The sequence below is a fragment of the Euleptes europaea genome, chromosome 18 (assembly GCF_029931775.1).
Source record: "Euleptes europaea isolate rEulEur1 chromosome 18, rEulEur1.hap1, whole genome shotgun sequence".
Taxonomy (NCBI): domain Eukaryota; kingdom Metazoa; phylum Chordata; class Lepidosauria; order Squamata; family Sphaerodactylidae; genus Euleptes; species Euleptes europaea.
The window spans coordinates 41,438,802-41,455,637 of record NC_079329.1 but is presented as its reverse complement, the minus strand read 5'-3'; the positions used below and the strand labels follow the sequence as shown (position 1 = coordinate 41,455,637).

Genomic DNA, 16,836 nt, shown 5'->3' with positions numbered 1-16,836 from the left:
CTGGACGGCTCCATCCTGAGGAGGTGCAGGCTCTGCCACAGACCCCTTATCATCAGGCTCCGAGGACTTGGAGGGCACCAAAGGCACATCTCTGTAGAGGTGACGGAGGTGCTGTCTAAACTCAGCGGCTTCCTCCTGGGCCCTGCTCGGACCTGGAGCCGAGGGGGTAGCCAGGGAATGAGGAGGCGAGTCCTCAACAGTGATCAGCTGCCGAGCAGCAACGTCGGAGGCGAATGACGCCAACGGATGAGACGACTTGCGTTGAGATCAACGCTGAGGAGATATCGATGGAGATCGGCGTCGAAGCAACTTCGGAGATCGCGAGGGTGATCGGCGCCGAGGCAACCTAGAGCGAGTCGCATGGCGCGAAGAGCCACAGCCGCGGCCATCTTGGGAGCCTGGGGCAGTAAGCTTTTCCAGGCGAACAACTACCGACGAGGGCTTCTTACCCCGCTTGGATATTTTTGGTGCGGGCCCCACCTCGGATTGGGGCTTTCTGGTGGAGGGACCAGGTTCAGCAGATTTACCTCGTGGGCGAAGAGACTCCTTATAGAGGTGGGAGAGAAGACGAGTCGACCGGCCTCTCAAGGCCTTGTTGGTGAGTTTGGCACAACATTTGCATGATGCCGGAATATGGTCTTCTCCCAGACAAAGGAGGCAATCGCTGAGCGGATCATTCTTTGTCTTTTTGGCACCGCAAGAACAACAATTCTTGAAAAGTGGATTCTTTTTGGAATCCATTGTTAGAGCAAAGGCTAACACGTTCTCTCTCCGTGGCGGTAGAAAGAGAACTGGAGGGAAGAGTGCTCCCTCCCCCTTGGGTCATGTGACCGAGGGGCGGGAAGACTGCATGCCCCAAGGGGAGGGGGAGCACTCTCTTTAGAATTTGCTAGAAGCTAACAAATCTTATCTGTGGCTGGCCTGTGCCTGCGCAGTCCCAATGTGGGACTGCATAGAAGCCACACAGATGAAACACCTTTTCCGATTTGTTTTGCAATATGTATATTGCCTTAATTAGTTATATTAATGTACATTGCCTTGATTAGTTATGTCAACCTGCTTTAGAATACCCAGTTCTATGCCTATCCTGCCAACTAGTTTTTATCATTTAGACTTCTGCCTGGTTCTTAGCAAGCGAAAAGTACCTCTCATTCTTTAGGAAGCAAGGAAGGGAGAAAAGTAAAAGTTTTTAATCAGGCTTCAGTTAATGGTACTATGCATGCCCTGGCATGCCCTGCCAGCCCCTTATGGCTAGCTTTCTCCCTGCAAGGTCTTTTCTACTTGAAGAGCTGACTGTGTTCAGCTCTCTCCACCTAAATGATTTTATTTTCTGCCATGCCTCAAGGCACTGAGCTCATCGAGTGCCCCCTCTAGCCACTAATGTGTCTAAGTTCTATCTCTAAGCATGCAGGTGTCTGCTCTCAGACCTCCCTGCTGCAGGCTCCTCCGCTACTCCTCTATGCCATCTCCAGGCAGGAGAACTCCTGGCATGCAGCAACATGGGTTAAACTGCTGCAGCCTCCCTGCTGGTCTCCGCCCTCTGATGTTATCTGGAAGGGGCAAAGCAACTGAAAAAGGAACCCTTCACTTGTTTTTCTTACAAAACTGAATTCTATAGTTTTAATTTATCTCCCTTTGCTTAAGTGCTTGACTATTTTGTGTTTTATTGTTAATCCTGCATATTTTAATCTTTATGTTTTCGTTCTTTACAGTTTCTCACCTCATTTGCCTTTTCTGACTAAAAAGTCTATGATACTGTTCATTGTATGTTTATGTATGCAGCCATCTAGCATGCAATGCAGGAGCCATAGCCAGTACATGGTTCTTTTATATACACGCGCTGCTATAACTTGTTCAAGTGGGACCCTGTGCTGACATTCATATCCAGGGCTCCCTTTGTGCCAACTTCCAGGTCAGACCTGAACACCCCGAAAGAAGGTGTCTGTCAACTGCCGCTGCCTCAGCTACTCCCGCCGAGGAGGGGGGGGGGTGATCTTCCATATACTTTCATTATGTAATAAAAACTACAAGGGACTGCCCCTTGAGCCACTGATAATGCCCCTGCACTGATGATGCATCTGTATTCCAAGCATTTCAAATGTTTTGTACACAATGAGATATCAAGCTATGCCATGGAATTCCATACATTTCTACTGCCCAGACTCTTGTAAAAACAGTTCTTCAAAAACAATTAAAAAAGGATGAAATGTGGACCTTCACATCAGAAGTGGATACAATCATAACTGAATATAGTTTTATTTGCTCTTAATCATTTAACTGTTAATTTTGAGAATTTTTGCTCAGCTTTGTGCTAATTCAATGACAATTTTGTGTATCATGTTAATGATAGGAAGTCTACGATTTAATATTTGGGAAAGTTTATCTAATAATGTATTTAATGTATTTTAATATGTCTAATGTATCACACTTTTGTTTGTTTGAACGTAATAATTTACACATGTTTTTGAGCATTTGTCTTATTCCTGTATGTAAACTCCCTGCAGATGCCTGATCTTTATATATTTCTTTTTATTGCCTCACATGAAAACATTTCCTGTGTTCACATGGTAAATTGTACCTCCTCTAAAATTTCTGGAGGGAGTGTTCATCTTAAACCAGCTTTATGGAACTATTCTAAACCTCAAAATGTATCTTGTATCAATGTATCAAAATTATGTATCAAAATTATGCCTATATTTCTTTGCCATCTGGATGGGGTTTTTACATGTGGGCAGCGAACCTTTAATTATGTTCCTGCCAATTTGTCAGCAGTACAATGTTGTCTTAGCCTATTCTCAATTTTACTTTCTGATAAAGATAATTTTAGTAGTCAAAAGACAAAACGGGAATCACAAATATTAGATGCGCAATGTGACTCTAATGTTCATCTTTTGTCTCAAGCTAATATGTTGCTCTTGCAACCTCATTGGTAGGTGTGCCTGGTTTAACTGTTTACAATCATCGTCAAATCTCAGCCATTGCATGTTCTTTAGCAAAAACACTTAATAGAACCTCTACTGCTCTTGCTGTGTTAAATCATGAACAGCAAGAACTCCATTCAGCCATTTTTTATAATCGTGCTGCAATCGACTATCTACCTTTTAGACATCAGTTAGGCTGTGAATCAGTACAAAATATGTGTTGCTTTAATATGTATGACTTTTGTTTCTTATTTCTTTGTGTAACCAGTTGTTGTTTTCTACAAAGTATCCCTACTTTATTTCAGCAAGGCAAACAGCTATTTTTCCCTGCCCCAAAGGTCCTATACCTAGCCAGAGACCATCTTACATATGCACATAATTTGCTTTCTCAACATAAAAAAGAAAAAGAGATGTAGGAAACTCTTATGGCTAATATGGCAGTTGCTGGGCAGGCCCTGATTGCTTTTGAGAATATTAGATCATAACAGTTCATATGTCTCATCTCTTGCTATATACTGTCTAAAGTTCACTAACTGTATGATGACCTCCTCACCTCAGTGTAGCAACCTTAAAGGGATTAGCTTCTGTTAATCCACTCATTCTAAGGTACCAGACAGCCAAATGTTTGCTCAAAGGATGCTGGCTTCAAGATGGAATGTGTCATTGTCTTTCTTTCTTTTTGATCTCATTAATCATTGATCTTGGTATGCCTTGTTTTAGTTCCATTGTGTAATCACTGATTGACCTTTGCTATCCATTGTATTATTGCTTAATAAACTGAGAGATCACTGGGGCAATTCAGATTGATCTCTGGAACTCAAGACACTGTATGTGTTCTTCCCTCAAAGCACCGTGCGTGCTTTCCCCAAGGCACTTTCGGGCTGCCTTCCCTTCAGACCTACTCAACAGGAATGTTATAATGCCATATCTGTCTGGCGTCACAAACCCTGAGTATTGCAGATCCTTTATGCTTCTACAACACAATGCCCTGCCTTCTATATTCTTACATGGGAAATATAACAAACTCCCACTGGAAGCACCTAAATGCATTTGTAAACAAGATGCACTTGAAACCTCAGAATATGTGTTATTCGAATGCAAACTGTACGATCATATACGTACGAGATCACTGATTCCATTACTTGTAGATTGCCCTGGAGATCTGAGGAAACAATGACTTAAGCTTTTATTATCAGACACAATAGATAATTTAACTAATAGAGTTGCCAGATTTGCTTGGGTAGCAATTAAAATAAGCAGAGCTGGATGAAATCTATGCAATAGCCAAGGAAGCATGGGATCTTTATTGTCCGGAACCTTTCAGCCTAGTTTTATATTAATCCTAGGAATATTTATGACCTGATTGTTTTTGTAATGTTTTTTCATTTTACGTATTATTTTAGCCATATTTTGTCTACATGCTGTACTATTTATCAACCAATTCCGCAATCCTGTTTTATTTGATGGTCTATGACCATATAATAATAAATTGAAATTGCATTGGATATGGGATTTCTTTAGCACTGGCCTTGAAATAGCCTGTTGGGGAGGCAACAGCAGAAAACCCAGTTAGGGAGGGTGGAGAAAGTGGGGCGGGGGAGGGAGGCATTCAATGTTTCCCTGCCTGCTACGCCTGTGCTCAAAGGGCCTTGTCCAGAGAAAGGGGGGTGTTGTGGTTTACAAGTGTTTGTGTGTATCATGTTTATAAGTCCCTTGAAAACTCAGAAACAAACAGAATGGATCAAGGTAACAGAAAAGGAAATGTTGATTTCAAAAACCCAGTATTTCATCCCACCAGTTTTCTAAGTCTGTGAAGAATCATCTGAGGTCGACTCTCCCTTTCACTCACCTCCTTCAGCTCCACCTCGGAGAGGGCTGCCCGCTCTATGTCACTCAGTTTCTTTAAAATGCGCTTGATGCTGGGGTCCTGGAAGTCAGTCGAATCAAACTGCCGAGCCTGCAGGCCATACTGGAGTGTGTGGCTTGACATTTCCAGATTCTTTTCTAACTTCAGGACACATGTGGAGAAGGAACACGTCAGGTTAACACAGCATCTGCTGTGGGTCTCCTTAAATATCTTCACCTTATTCTTGGGGCTTCATGACACAAAGCCACCCTAAAACCATATTCCAGTAAAAAACAAACAAAAGCTGTACATAAAGCTGCCTTACAGTAAGCCAGTCCTGTGATCCCTTTCACCTGCTGTGATCTTCCACCGGAGTCCTGGCCGTTTACTTGAGATCCCTTAAACTGGAGATGCCAGAGGTGTGACTTGGAGCTGTCTCCTCACTAACTGTATGATCTCCTTCTGAGGCAGACCCAAACCCAATAAAATGGTAACACAAAACATCAGTTTATTGCAGATTTCAGATAATCCCCAGACTTTGGCAAGTTTCCAGCAAAATGGAATTCTACAGTTTGGAGTAACCAGCACAGACCCCTCTTTGTTTCTTATGGGGCTGACTTGGTGGTCTAGCCAAGAGGACTTTCTTGGCAGATCTTAAAGTGGGACAAATATGTATGTGTGGGAGTGGGTGGGGGAGGAGCAGTTGCCAACATATACCATGTAGGCCTTTTAAGGTTAAAATCAGCCACTTGGTTGACATCTTGTCCCTCAGAAACCCTTTCCTTCAAAAGACTGACCCGGGGTCATCTGAAGCAGCTGAGATTCCAAACGGCCACCGTGCACATGCCATAGAGCGAATGGAGGAGTTCTACCGTAGGCTTAGAAAACAGAGCAGAGACTCGGCCTGCTTGACCCACAGTGAGTCCCAAGAGGGTCCTACCATGATCTGTTTGTTGTGGTCTGTGATGTTGACATTGTACGCCCACGAGGCCTCTGTGAAAGCATTCCAGACAGTTTCCGCTGTGCTGTTGTACTCCGTCAAGAACTTTCGGGCCACTGCTTCATCAGCTATTTTATCTGGAAAAGGGGAAAGGGGGGGATATAGCACTTAGGGGATTGTCCCATTTGGCCTAGGGAGGTCAGGCCCACTATTTAATTCCTAAGAAGAGAGCTCATGAGGTCTCAGTTGGCTGCCTTTGCTGGAATCAGAACACTCCCCCTATCTAAAAGGCATATCTGCTTGCAGTGATAATCCAGGAATGAGGCAAAGGCACTCTTCAGATGCTCACAGGACTTAACCTGTCCATACCAATTCACTTTCTTAAGGCAAAATCTGATTGTTTCAAACAAACGCCAGAACTGAGTCCTGGCAGCTCCCTGGACCCACCTGAACCAGCTTCATCCCCAGGTATTCTTGTGCCCTTAAAGAGAAAGAGGAGGAGCCAGCAGAGGTGGAACAAGGAGCCACCAGCCAGGCAGCTGCCTTGGCTCATGGGGAGGAAAGGAGCCCCCCAGTGAAAGGAGCCCCCCAGCCAACACTCTAGAATCCCCATCGCCGTGCAACAGCATGGGCGACCTTCACACTGATCTGTATGACATCAGGAGCAGGAGATGACACCCAGAGAAGAGGCAGGTGCTCTCTCGCAGTGTGAGCGAGGGCTCCGCCCACTCCCTTCATTGGGAAGGCGCAAGGATCTCCCAAATGCTGCCTTCTGAGGGAAGCTACCTGGTACCTGCCTCCCACCTCAGCTGCCAGGGAGCCAGTACTTTGCAACAGGTACGGCAGCAAGGCCTGCCAAATAGCCATTCGCAAAGGTTATATCACTCTGCCCCATCTTGGCAGGGGGAGCTCTAGGGCAGCTGCCTTGGGCCTTCCACGCGGAGAGGGCCATATCAAAACAGGCAAAGTCATATTATGCTTCAGTGTAGGAATTTAGGAAATGATCAGTTGCTTTTCCTTCCAAGTCAATGAAAATGTAACTGCAGGACTGGGTGTAATTGCGTTTTCCCTTGACTCAACAAAGACCTGCCCTTCTTGTCCTGTTTAGTGTGCAGTCTCTTAAAAAAATAATGCCCAATAATATGGAATCTGAGGTTCTTACAGCCCAGTCCTAATGGGGGGGGGGATAGTTCTGCTGTGGCTGGGGACGGCGCCGCCACACCACCTGCTGAGCGACTCGCTGCCTGGCGCAGCAAGCTGAAATTACAGTTTCAAAGGAAACCCTGTGGAACGCTCCATAGGGTTCCACGAGGCTACACTTGCCTTTTTGCAGGCGTAACTTGGCACCTGCAAAAGGGGCCATTTCCGGGCTGAAAGGGCTTAGAGAGTTGACTAATGTCAGCTCCACCCCCAGGAATGCCCCCCTTTGACGCTGGCACAAGCCCTTGCCCTGGGAAAACACTGCCGGCGAGGCTTCACTGGAACCCAAGGCTTGCGCTGCCGTGCGGCTCCCCACACCCAGCAGAAGCGCCCCTGCTCTGGCATTGGTGCTGCTTTAGCCAGCACAAGTGGCTTTGACCAATCCAGTTTTGCCCCAAAATGTCACATAACAAACATCAAACCCCCATTCTTAACATAATTGAGCATGTAAAGAATGCTATCTGCAATTTTATTTTTGGATTCAGATAAGGCATTTGATAGATTAAGACAGTGCTTCCCAAACTTTTCAGGCCACCGTCCCCTCGGTTCCATAAACTGAACCCCAGCGCCCCCTACCCTATCCTACAAAAAGCATTATTCAAAATAGGGGTTTGCATGATGCGCTAAAGAAGATAAAACAATAAAATTTCAAAACAGTAACAATTAATTGCACATTATTCAAAATCAAATAAAAACATTTTAGTTGAAATATATTCAACAAAACTGATGAACATGATCCAGTAGTACCAGTTCTTCAAAGTCTGGAAAAAAAAATTCTGATAGTTTCCACCAAATTTGCCAGCATGGTGCCATAGTTTGATCTATTGTAAATTAGTGAACAACACAGTTGAAGGGGTCCACCTCTAGCACACACCCCCGCTTCCCCCTTGCCTCTTAGTGCCCCCCTAGGTAACCCCCCCCCCCCGGGGTGGTACTGCCCATTTTGGGAACCACTGGGTTAAGAGATAAAGTTTCTCATCAAGTGTATGGAAGTGAAAATTTGGGCAATATTTCCTAGAGTGGATCCAAGCAATGTATATCTTATGTGACACTTACTATTAATGGTAACCTATCACGTTGAGACGCACCAGACAATGCTGCCTGCTATCGGCTTTGATCTTTATATTGTCTTTAGAACCTGCAGTGTTACACATAAGACAATACGGCTAACTCAAGAACATAAGATTAGAGTTATAAATTGTGTTTAGGTGCTGAGGAAGGAAATCTCACTGATTCTGATGGATTGAGATAAAAATAATTGGAAAATATAGCATTGTAGATGTGTATCAGTTAACGTTTGCAAAACTGAAGCTTTACTTTCCCATGCAGATGTATCTTACTTGGAACAGGACAGGTTTCTGTAGAATATAAAGTGTAACACAAAATCAGTGGTGTATCTTGGGATATTAGTCACCAAAGAAAATAGTAATGCTGTTCAAATTAATTTTAATCCAGTAATAACTAAAATTAAATCTGACCTTGCTCTTTGGTCTGGTCCCAGATTATCTATTTTAGGACACATAAACACCATAAACAGTGGTTCTCCATAAATTAACTTTTTAATTATGTAATGTGCCAGCATGTCTCTGATAATAAATTAAGAGAACACCAGAAAATAATTATGTTATGTTATATAGAGGAGCTGAGAAATTAGTGTGTGTATGCAGATTTTAATATATAAAGTTGACTGTTAGGTAAAACAAGATGTGATCTACGTATTGTTATATACGAAATGACAATAAACAAAATTAGGACATAAAAAAACACCCCAGCCAAGGCAATTTATTTATACAGGCATTTTTATAAGATATGAATATGATACACAGATCCTGGGCATTCAACATTCACCAAGACCCTGGAGCCCAACGGCCGTCCGCTGACTCCTTGATGTTCCCGTTTGCTGGGTGACACTTTTTTATAGGCCAGGAGGAGAAAGCTCAGATCTGTGGTTTTATCTTCAGGAAGGACGGGGGAGTATAAAGCTACTTTCTTTTGCCGGCTGCCAGTAACTGCTGCAAATGGGAAGAATGCGCTGCCTAAAACTTGCCCCCCAAGTTCTGAGTATACCCCAAGATTTTTACACTCCCGTTGAGGACCATGGATACAGTCTGTTCCTTCCTTTCCCTCCTACCTCCAGGCAGATCAGCAGGGTGGTTGATAGCCTTATCCTGTCAGCCTTCAGGCTGCGTATCGGCCCAACCCACAGCAGCAAAGAATTCTCGCTGGAGCGGTGTATGCTGCCGGCCGCCACTCCATCCCTCAGGATGCCACTACCTCAAGGTTCAAAGCCCAGGAAAAATGGGCCCCATTTGTTGGAGGGCCCAACCAAGAAAAAACTGACCTTGACACGAGGAGGAGCGCATTACTGAAAAGGCCTCAAAGGGATGCTCCACAGGATCAAAAAGGCACCTGAACCCGTGTCTCCTCAGAGCCATCCTGTGGTCAAGCAAGCTGGTGGCCCATGAGCCGTTCTCTCCAGCTTATATGTCCTCTCTCATCCCACTGTGCTTCTCAAAGACCACTTGGCTTCCTAAGTCTTCCTCCCTCCCCAAGGCAGAGGACTGAGGTGCCAGGCAGCGCACTCTTTACTATTTAACAATGCACAAATACACCTGCAAAGACAGACTTTGGGAACCCCTGGAGACTTCCAAGAAAATCCACTTTGAACAATCTTTCATCAGGTATCTATTAGCAACACCAGCCGGGACTTCCAAATTAAATTGTAATGGTACTTTAAGAAGACTGTAACATAATACAGTTTATCAAACCTACCAGGAAATACATTGCAGTAGCCCTTCAAGAGGACCATGCGATTACACTTTGGGGGGAAATAGTCACCCAAAATCTCCAGACACTCCAATCACACAGTGCAATACAGAACACACATGAACACATGAAGCTGCCTTATACTGAATCAGACCATCAGTCCATCAAGGTCAATATTGTCTACTCTGACTGGCAGCAGTTCTCCAGGGTCTCAGGTGGAGGTCTTTCACAGCACCTATTTTCACGTCACCAACTGTTTAAACTAGAGATGGAAAGGGTTGAAACTGGGGCCTTCTGCATGCCAAGCAGATGCTCTACCACCGAGGCATGGCCCTTCTCCAGAAAGGAAGCCCTTCCCAAACATGAGAAGCATTCACTTGCATGTTCCCGACAAAACGATCCTGCTAGATATGTAGCTGGGTCTTTCATGGAAAGTTATTATCAGGATACAAACCTGTGTTAAAGGTGGAGCCTACTTTTAAAGCTAATGCTGCCAATGGATAGCTGTTCAAAGGGAACACCCATAATCTGTGTGTGTTTTTCACACATTGTTAATAAATTTAGAATCTCTATGATGATGCATAAAATATTGACTATTGTTATAATATGTTCAGTTTATAATAAATGTTTGCTGCTTGCAAACACCCCTCTGGATTGTACTGGGCAATGTATTCCAAGGGCATATTTATGGGGGGTGGGGGCATCCTTTGTCTTTGTGAGTTCAGGCCCAGGCCTCATGGGCTGCGGCTCAAGGTGCAACCTTAACCACAGCTCGGCTTCTCACAACTGTTCTCACATGTTAGCAGCGTGTCCAGTCCAGAGGGCACAGGTATGCTGGAGCTCCCAGGACCGTGCTGGGGCCACACACCCCGCTGCAAGTGAAGGACACAGGAAGCACAATGGCAGCCTGATGTGACTGCCACCCCCACACACACCCCACGGTGCGTTGCGCAGGATCAAGCCTCCTGGAGCCACCCCATCAGGAAACGCAGACCCCCTTCCCCTGCAACGATCCACGGAGTGTGGGCTGGTCTTGGCCCAAGGGCAACTGTGTGTCTCCCCAAAGGTGCATCGCAGCGTTTATTTTAGTTATTAAAACATTTATACCACCCCTATCCTTGTGGCTCAAGGTGGCTTACAATAAGAGCTATAAACATTTTCAGTGAAAGCCAAAAATAAAATAGCAAACCCTAAATCTCCCTCTCCCATTCAACCCCCCTCAAAAGCCCTGGCAAACAAGGAGGCCTGGCAGTGGCTCCTGAGGATCTCCAAGGAGGGGACCCACCTCACATCTGCACAAAGCCCCTTCCACACAGCTGGAGCCACAATGGAAAAGGCCTGGGCTCTGGTCGATGCTAGATGGCCATCCTAAGTGGTGGTGGGACAGCCAACAGATGGCTGGCTGCCTGGCAACTGTAGTTGGCACACTGGGACATATGGATGGAGGCGATCCTTCAAACATGTGGGTCCCAGGTCATGAAGGGATTTAAAGGTCATAACCAGAACCCTGAATTGAGCTCAGAAACAGACTGGCAGCCAATGAAGCTTTTTCAAAATGGGCAACATATGTTCCCAGTGGCTAGCCCCTGACAACAGACTGATTGCCTTATTCTGGATTAGTTGTAGTTTCTGGTTTGCCTTCCAGGGCAGCCCCATGTAGTGTGCTGCAGTAATCCAACCGTGAAGTTATGGAAGCATGGATCACCACGGCCAGGTCAGCTGAGTCTAGGTAATGAGATAGTTAGCAAATCAAATGCAAGTGACAGAATGAGCTCCTGGCCACCGTGCCAACCTGCTTTTCCAACGACAACCAAAAGCCACAACAGGAGACTGAGTAGTCCAAAAGAGTTGGTTAACGGTATCACAGGCAAGCAGAGCTTAGAAGTCCAAAGACAGCAATGGGGGCAAATGGCATGCACTTGATAATATAAGAACATTGAAAAAAGCGTTCAGCAATACAGTCTCATGAGATTACTTCAAACAGTCTAGAGGCATCCCAGCTCCCACGGGCACTAGCTAGCTTCAAAGGGAGCAGGAATGCAGTTTAGGGAAAACAGTCCTTGAACAATCTGTGGAGGAAAGTCTGTGAGAAAACGAAACTATTTGGGACTCAGCGAGTAGGCCTGACATTCTGCCCCCCTTAGGGCCCCCTCCCGTTCTGAAAGGGAGATGGCTTATGGGGGTAGGCAGTGTGGAAGGCGCGCACTAGGTGCAGAGCGGAGACATCCCGTGCACGAACCCATTCATCATAGGCAGGGGGGAAGTGTTTCCAGCGAACCAGGTATTGCAGAGAGCCATGACGCATACGAGAGTCCAGGATCTTTGACACTTCAAAATGCTTCTCCCCCCCTCCACCATCACCGGCTGTTCTGGAGGCGGTTCCGGGTGCCAATCTGAGGCGGCAACATGAGGCTTGAGGAGGCTGACATGGAAGACAGGATGGATGCGCCTCAGGGTTTTAGGGAGGGTCAGTTCCACAGTGACTGGGTTAATCAATCGAGCAATGGGATACGGCCCCACGTACTTGGCACTGAGCTTACCACACGGCCGGGTGGACCGTAGATTCTTGGTGGATAGGTACACTAAGTCACCAATCTGGAAGTCTTTGCTGGGAGAGCGATGTTTATCTGCTTGAGCTTTATATTTGCGTTTGGCCCTTTCTAAATTTTTTATCAGCCAGGGCCAGGTGGTATGGATAGCTCGAGCCCAAGAGGCTACATCATCACTTCCCTCCTCCCCCGCAACATCAACATGACCAATAGGACTGAAATCTTGACCATACACAGCATAAAATGGACTAAAACCTGTAGATTGGTGCACAGCATTATTGTAGGCATACTCAGCAAAAGGCAAAAGTTCAACCCAATCATCTTGGTGATGGTTGACATAACACTGCAAATAACATTCCAGTACAGCATTTACACGTTCAGTTTGCCCATCTGTTTGGGGGTGAAAGGCACTAGACAAGCCCTGTTCCACCCCCACCAACTTAAGAAAGGCTTTCCAAAACTTAGCCACGTAGGTCCCCCCGCGGTCGCTTATTATCTTACACGGGAAGGAATGCAAACGGACAACATGTGACATAAAGAGGTGGGCTAACTTTGGGGCCGAGGGTATGCCCGCACACAGAACTAGATGTACTTGCTTGGAAAACAAGTCAGTAATAACCCACAGAACAGTTTTCCCTTCGCTGAGCGGGAGGTCAGTCATAAAATCCATAGCAATTATTTCCCAGGGCTTGGTGGGCACCTCTAGTGGTTGCAACAGTCCAGGGGGTTTGCCTTGGGATCATTTGACAGTGGCACAGATGGGGCAGCTGCGAACGAAGGAATCCACGTCAGTACGCATGCCTGCCCACCAAAATTGCCTGCGCAACAAGTGAAGGGTTTTCAAGAATCCGAAGTGACCTGCCGTTTTGGCTCCATGGGCCATTTGCAGGATCTCTTTCCGAAGTGTTTTAGGCACGTATAATTTTGAGTCTTTGTACCAACAACCACCCCGTTCTAGCAGGCCCGAGGGCAGTGCCTGAGTAGTGCGTTTGGCTAGGCACTGAGCATGGAGAGAGTCCAGGAAGGAGCCGGACAGGATCACCCCCCCCCCCCGTAGAGGGGGGTGAAGCAGGAGCTGCTGGCAGTGGCGATGGGATGGAGGGGGGGATGGTGGGTCAGATGAGGGAGTTGGTTTCTTCTTCACAGATGCTTTTCTGTCCGCTGCTTGGGGCTGGGACTGGAGCAGAGTTTGGGACCGAGTCTGTACAGCTAGAACTGGTAGAGCTCCCCTTTGAGCTGGGGTGAATAAGGAGACCGTAGGACGGTCGAGTTTCACCGGATACTGGGGAAGCCTGGAAAGAGCATCAGCGAGCACGTTTTGCTTTCCAGGCACATGCTTGAGCACAAAACGGAACTGAGCAAAGAAGTCAGCCCAACGTTGTTGTTTTGCGGACAGTTTGTGGGCCCCCATGAGGGCTTCTAGATTTTTGTGATCGGTCCAGACTTCAAAGGGGGCCCTGGAACCTTCCAGGAACTGCCTCCACGTAGTAAGGGCATGATGGACGGCTGCAGCTTCCTTTTCCCAAATCGGCCAGTTTAGTTGAGAGTGCGCAATTTTTTTTGAAAAATAAGCACAGGGGCGAAGAAGACCGTCTGGTCCTCTTTGCAAAAGAGCCCCCCCCCCCCCCAGCTACGTCAGACGCATCTACTTGCACAATGAACATTTGGTTTGGATCGGGATGTTGCAGGACAGGTTCAGAAGTAAAAAGCTGTTTGAGAGTTGCAAAGGCAGTTTGACATTGATCTGTCCAATGCACCTTGGCGGTGGGCAACGTGGCAGAGACCCCTTTACCCTTAGTCTTAAGGAGATCGGTGAGTGGCAGTGCCACTTGAGCAAAGTTGGGAATGAAACCACGGTAAAAATTGGTGAAGCCGAGAAACTGCTGCACCTGCTTGCGGGTGGAGGGAGGAGCCCAATCAAGTACAGATTGTATCTTAGCAGGGTCCATGGTGAGGCCCTGATGTGAAACTATGTATCCCAAGAAGGTTAATTGCTCTTGGTGGAACTCACACTTAGACAACTTAGCGTAGAGCTGATTGTTTCTGAGACATAGTAACACTTCTCTGACCAGAACAATATGTTCATCCATGGAATTAGAGTAAATAAGGATATCATCGAGATAAACCACCACGCCCTGATATAATAAATCATGGAGGATCTCATTAATGAGCTGCATGAAGACCCCCGGGGCCCCTTTTAACCCAAAAGGAATCACCAGAAATTCATACATTCCGAAGCAGCTAGAAAAGGCTGTGAGGGGTTCATCCCCGTCACGAATCCGGACTCGGTAATAAGCTTCAACCAAGTCCAATTTGGTGAAAACGCGCCCCTCCCTTAGTTGTCCCAAGATGTCCGAGATCAGCGGAATGGGGTAGGCGTTGGCTTGGGTGACTGCGTTGAGTTTTCGAAAGTCAGTGCACAAGCGCAAGTCACCCGTCTTTTCACGGACAAAGAAAGCAGGGGCTGAGTTGGGAGCGGTTGACGGCCGAATGAACCCCCGAGCAAGAATTTTGTCTAAAAAGTCTGGCAGCACGGTGCATTCGGAAACACTCATAGGGTAAATCTTGCTTTTAGTCAGTTTGCAGTCTCTTCGATTGCACAGTCCGTAGTACGGTGGGTGGGGGGTAATGCATCGCATTCTTTTACATCAAAAACATCCTCAAAGTCTCGGTATGCCTCGGGTAATTGGGTCGACGGTTGAGTATCGGAGGTTAAGGCTGGGGCGGGTGGAGGAGCAACCGCGACCTCGTGTCGATGTTGGTCACACTTAGGGTTGGTAAAGGCGATAGTGTCAGCCTCCCAGTCTATGAAAGAACTGTGCCCTTTGAGCCAGTTAATTCCCAAAATGACTTCGTAACGGACTGGAGCAATGGTAAGGTCTATTTGCTCCCAATGGGAACAGATGCCCATCGCCACTCCCCGTGTGCGACGGTTGACTGGCCCCCCTTTAACGTGGCTACCGTCCATTTGGGCGAATTGGACGGGAGCCGGTAGGTTTTCGGATTCGACCTGTAGAGCTGCAAACGTGGCCTGATTGATTAAAGAGCACCCGCAGCCGGAATCTATGAGTGCTTTGACATGTAACCGGGGGCCCTTTTTATAGTGTTGTAACACTACGTCCACATACACAGTATTTTCGACTTCACTCACCATGACAGGAGCCTTGGGTTTTGCAGGGGTTTCCGCAGGGGTCTGTGGGGACGCTCCACTCACCAAAGACCGTGTCCGTTTTTTGACAGGTCAAGAGGAGATTCCAGATTTAGAGCTGGGGAATTCCATTTATGATCTTCGTCGGAAGAAGGAGAGCTGTCCCCCACTGGGGCACTTGTAATCCAAGACACGATTCCCCGATGTGAAGTGCAGAGGGTGTGGGTTGTCCCGGCGCTGCGCTGCGGGTGGCAGCGGTGCCTCTGCGTTGAGGTCGCCCTCGAGCTCGAGGCGGTACGCCCGATCGAGTGGGCTCTGGACGTTGAGGGCAAGCCGCTGCAAAGTGGCCCATAACGAGACCGGAAACGAGACAGGCTCCTCTCTGGAATCGGGTCTCGCGATCCAGAGGGAGTCGGGTTGGTCTCCGCGGGTTGGGAATCGAAGGTTTGGGGGGAGGTTTTTGACTTCCCCTCTCTTTGGCCCGATTTCGAACCAGGGAAACGAACTGTCGGCAACTTTCTACTTCTTCGGCCAGTAGAATCCAATCCTCCAGGGTATCAGGGTCGCCTCGCATATAAGACCAGTTTAAAATGTCCGGGTGCAAAGCTTCTCGGAAGTAGTGCATAAGAGTAGCTTCAGGCCAGTCCACTACTTTACTCGTGAGTCGTTGGAATTCATCTGCGAATTCCCGAACTGGAGAGGAGCCTTGCCTGAGTTGCAAAAGTTCCGCTTTGGCTCTCTCTCCCATGAAGGGATCCTCAAAGCGCCTTCTCAAGGCGAACATGAAACTGTTGAGGGAGCGAACGGAGGGGGATCGCGTATCGAACTGGAGAATCATCCAATCGGCCGCTTTTTCTGTTAGCAGGGAGGCAATGAAACGAACGCGGCTATCTTCGGTAGGGAAGAATTGTCTTTGCTCCCTCATATAAGTATCCACATGATGTAAAAAACGGGGCAAAGTTTCAACTGAGCCGTCATAAGTAATCTTCAACTTCGGTTGCCTCCATGGTATTGGGGGTGCAAGTGGGTATCCAGGAACTGGGGCTCTCGGTAACCCCGGTGCGCCCGGTAAGGCAGGTGCAACAGGCACTCCGCCGGGAACTATGGGTCCTCCGCCAGGAGCAACGGGACCCCCGCCAGGAGCTGCGGGCTTTCGCCGTGGCATCAGCCGCTGCTCATGCCTGCTCCTCCGCTCTTTTGCGCTCGGCCAGGGCCTGGTCGGCTTCTAATCGGGAGGTCAGTGCCGTGGTAACGAGTGGAAGGGCCTCCTGTTCCAAAGTGTATAGGAGTTCAGCGGGATCTGTTAGATCCAACATCGGCTGAATCTGTACTGCCAAGGCCGCCGCATCAGCACCGAAGTTGGGGGTCAGGAGTTTTGTGAGCTCAGCCACCGAAATAGTGGCCGCAGTATGGCCCTGAAAAAGGGCAGCCACCCGTGTGGCCACCGCTTGTGCCTCCGCTTGGCA

The 16,836-nt window shown here is 47.4% G+C and overlaps 1 protein-coding gene across 1 annotated transcript in view; it reads right to left on the bottom strand.

Moving 5' to 3' along the window:
* Positions 1-16,836, bottom strand: part of ACE (angiotensin I converting enzyme) — a 93,322-nt gene that overhangs the window by 38,061 nt on the left and 38,425 nt on the right. Inside the window, exons 13-14 of the mRNA XM_056863639.1 lie at positions 5,708-5,844; positions 4,771-4,929 (exon numbers count right to left, since the gene is read on the bottom strand). Coding sequence (XP_056719617.1) covers positions 4,771-4,929; positions 5,708-5,844 — 296 coding nt within the window. The remainder of the gene's footprint in view (positions 1-4,770; positions 4,930-5,707; positions 5,845-16,836) is intronic.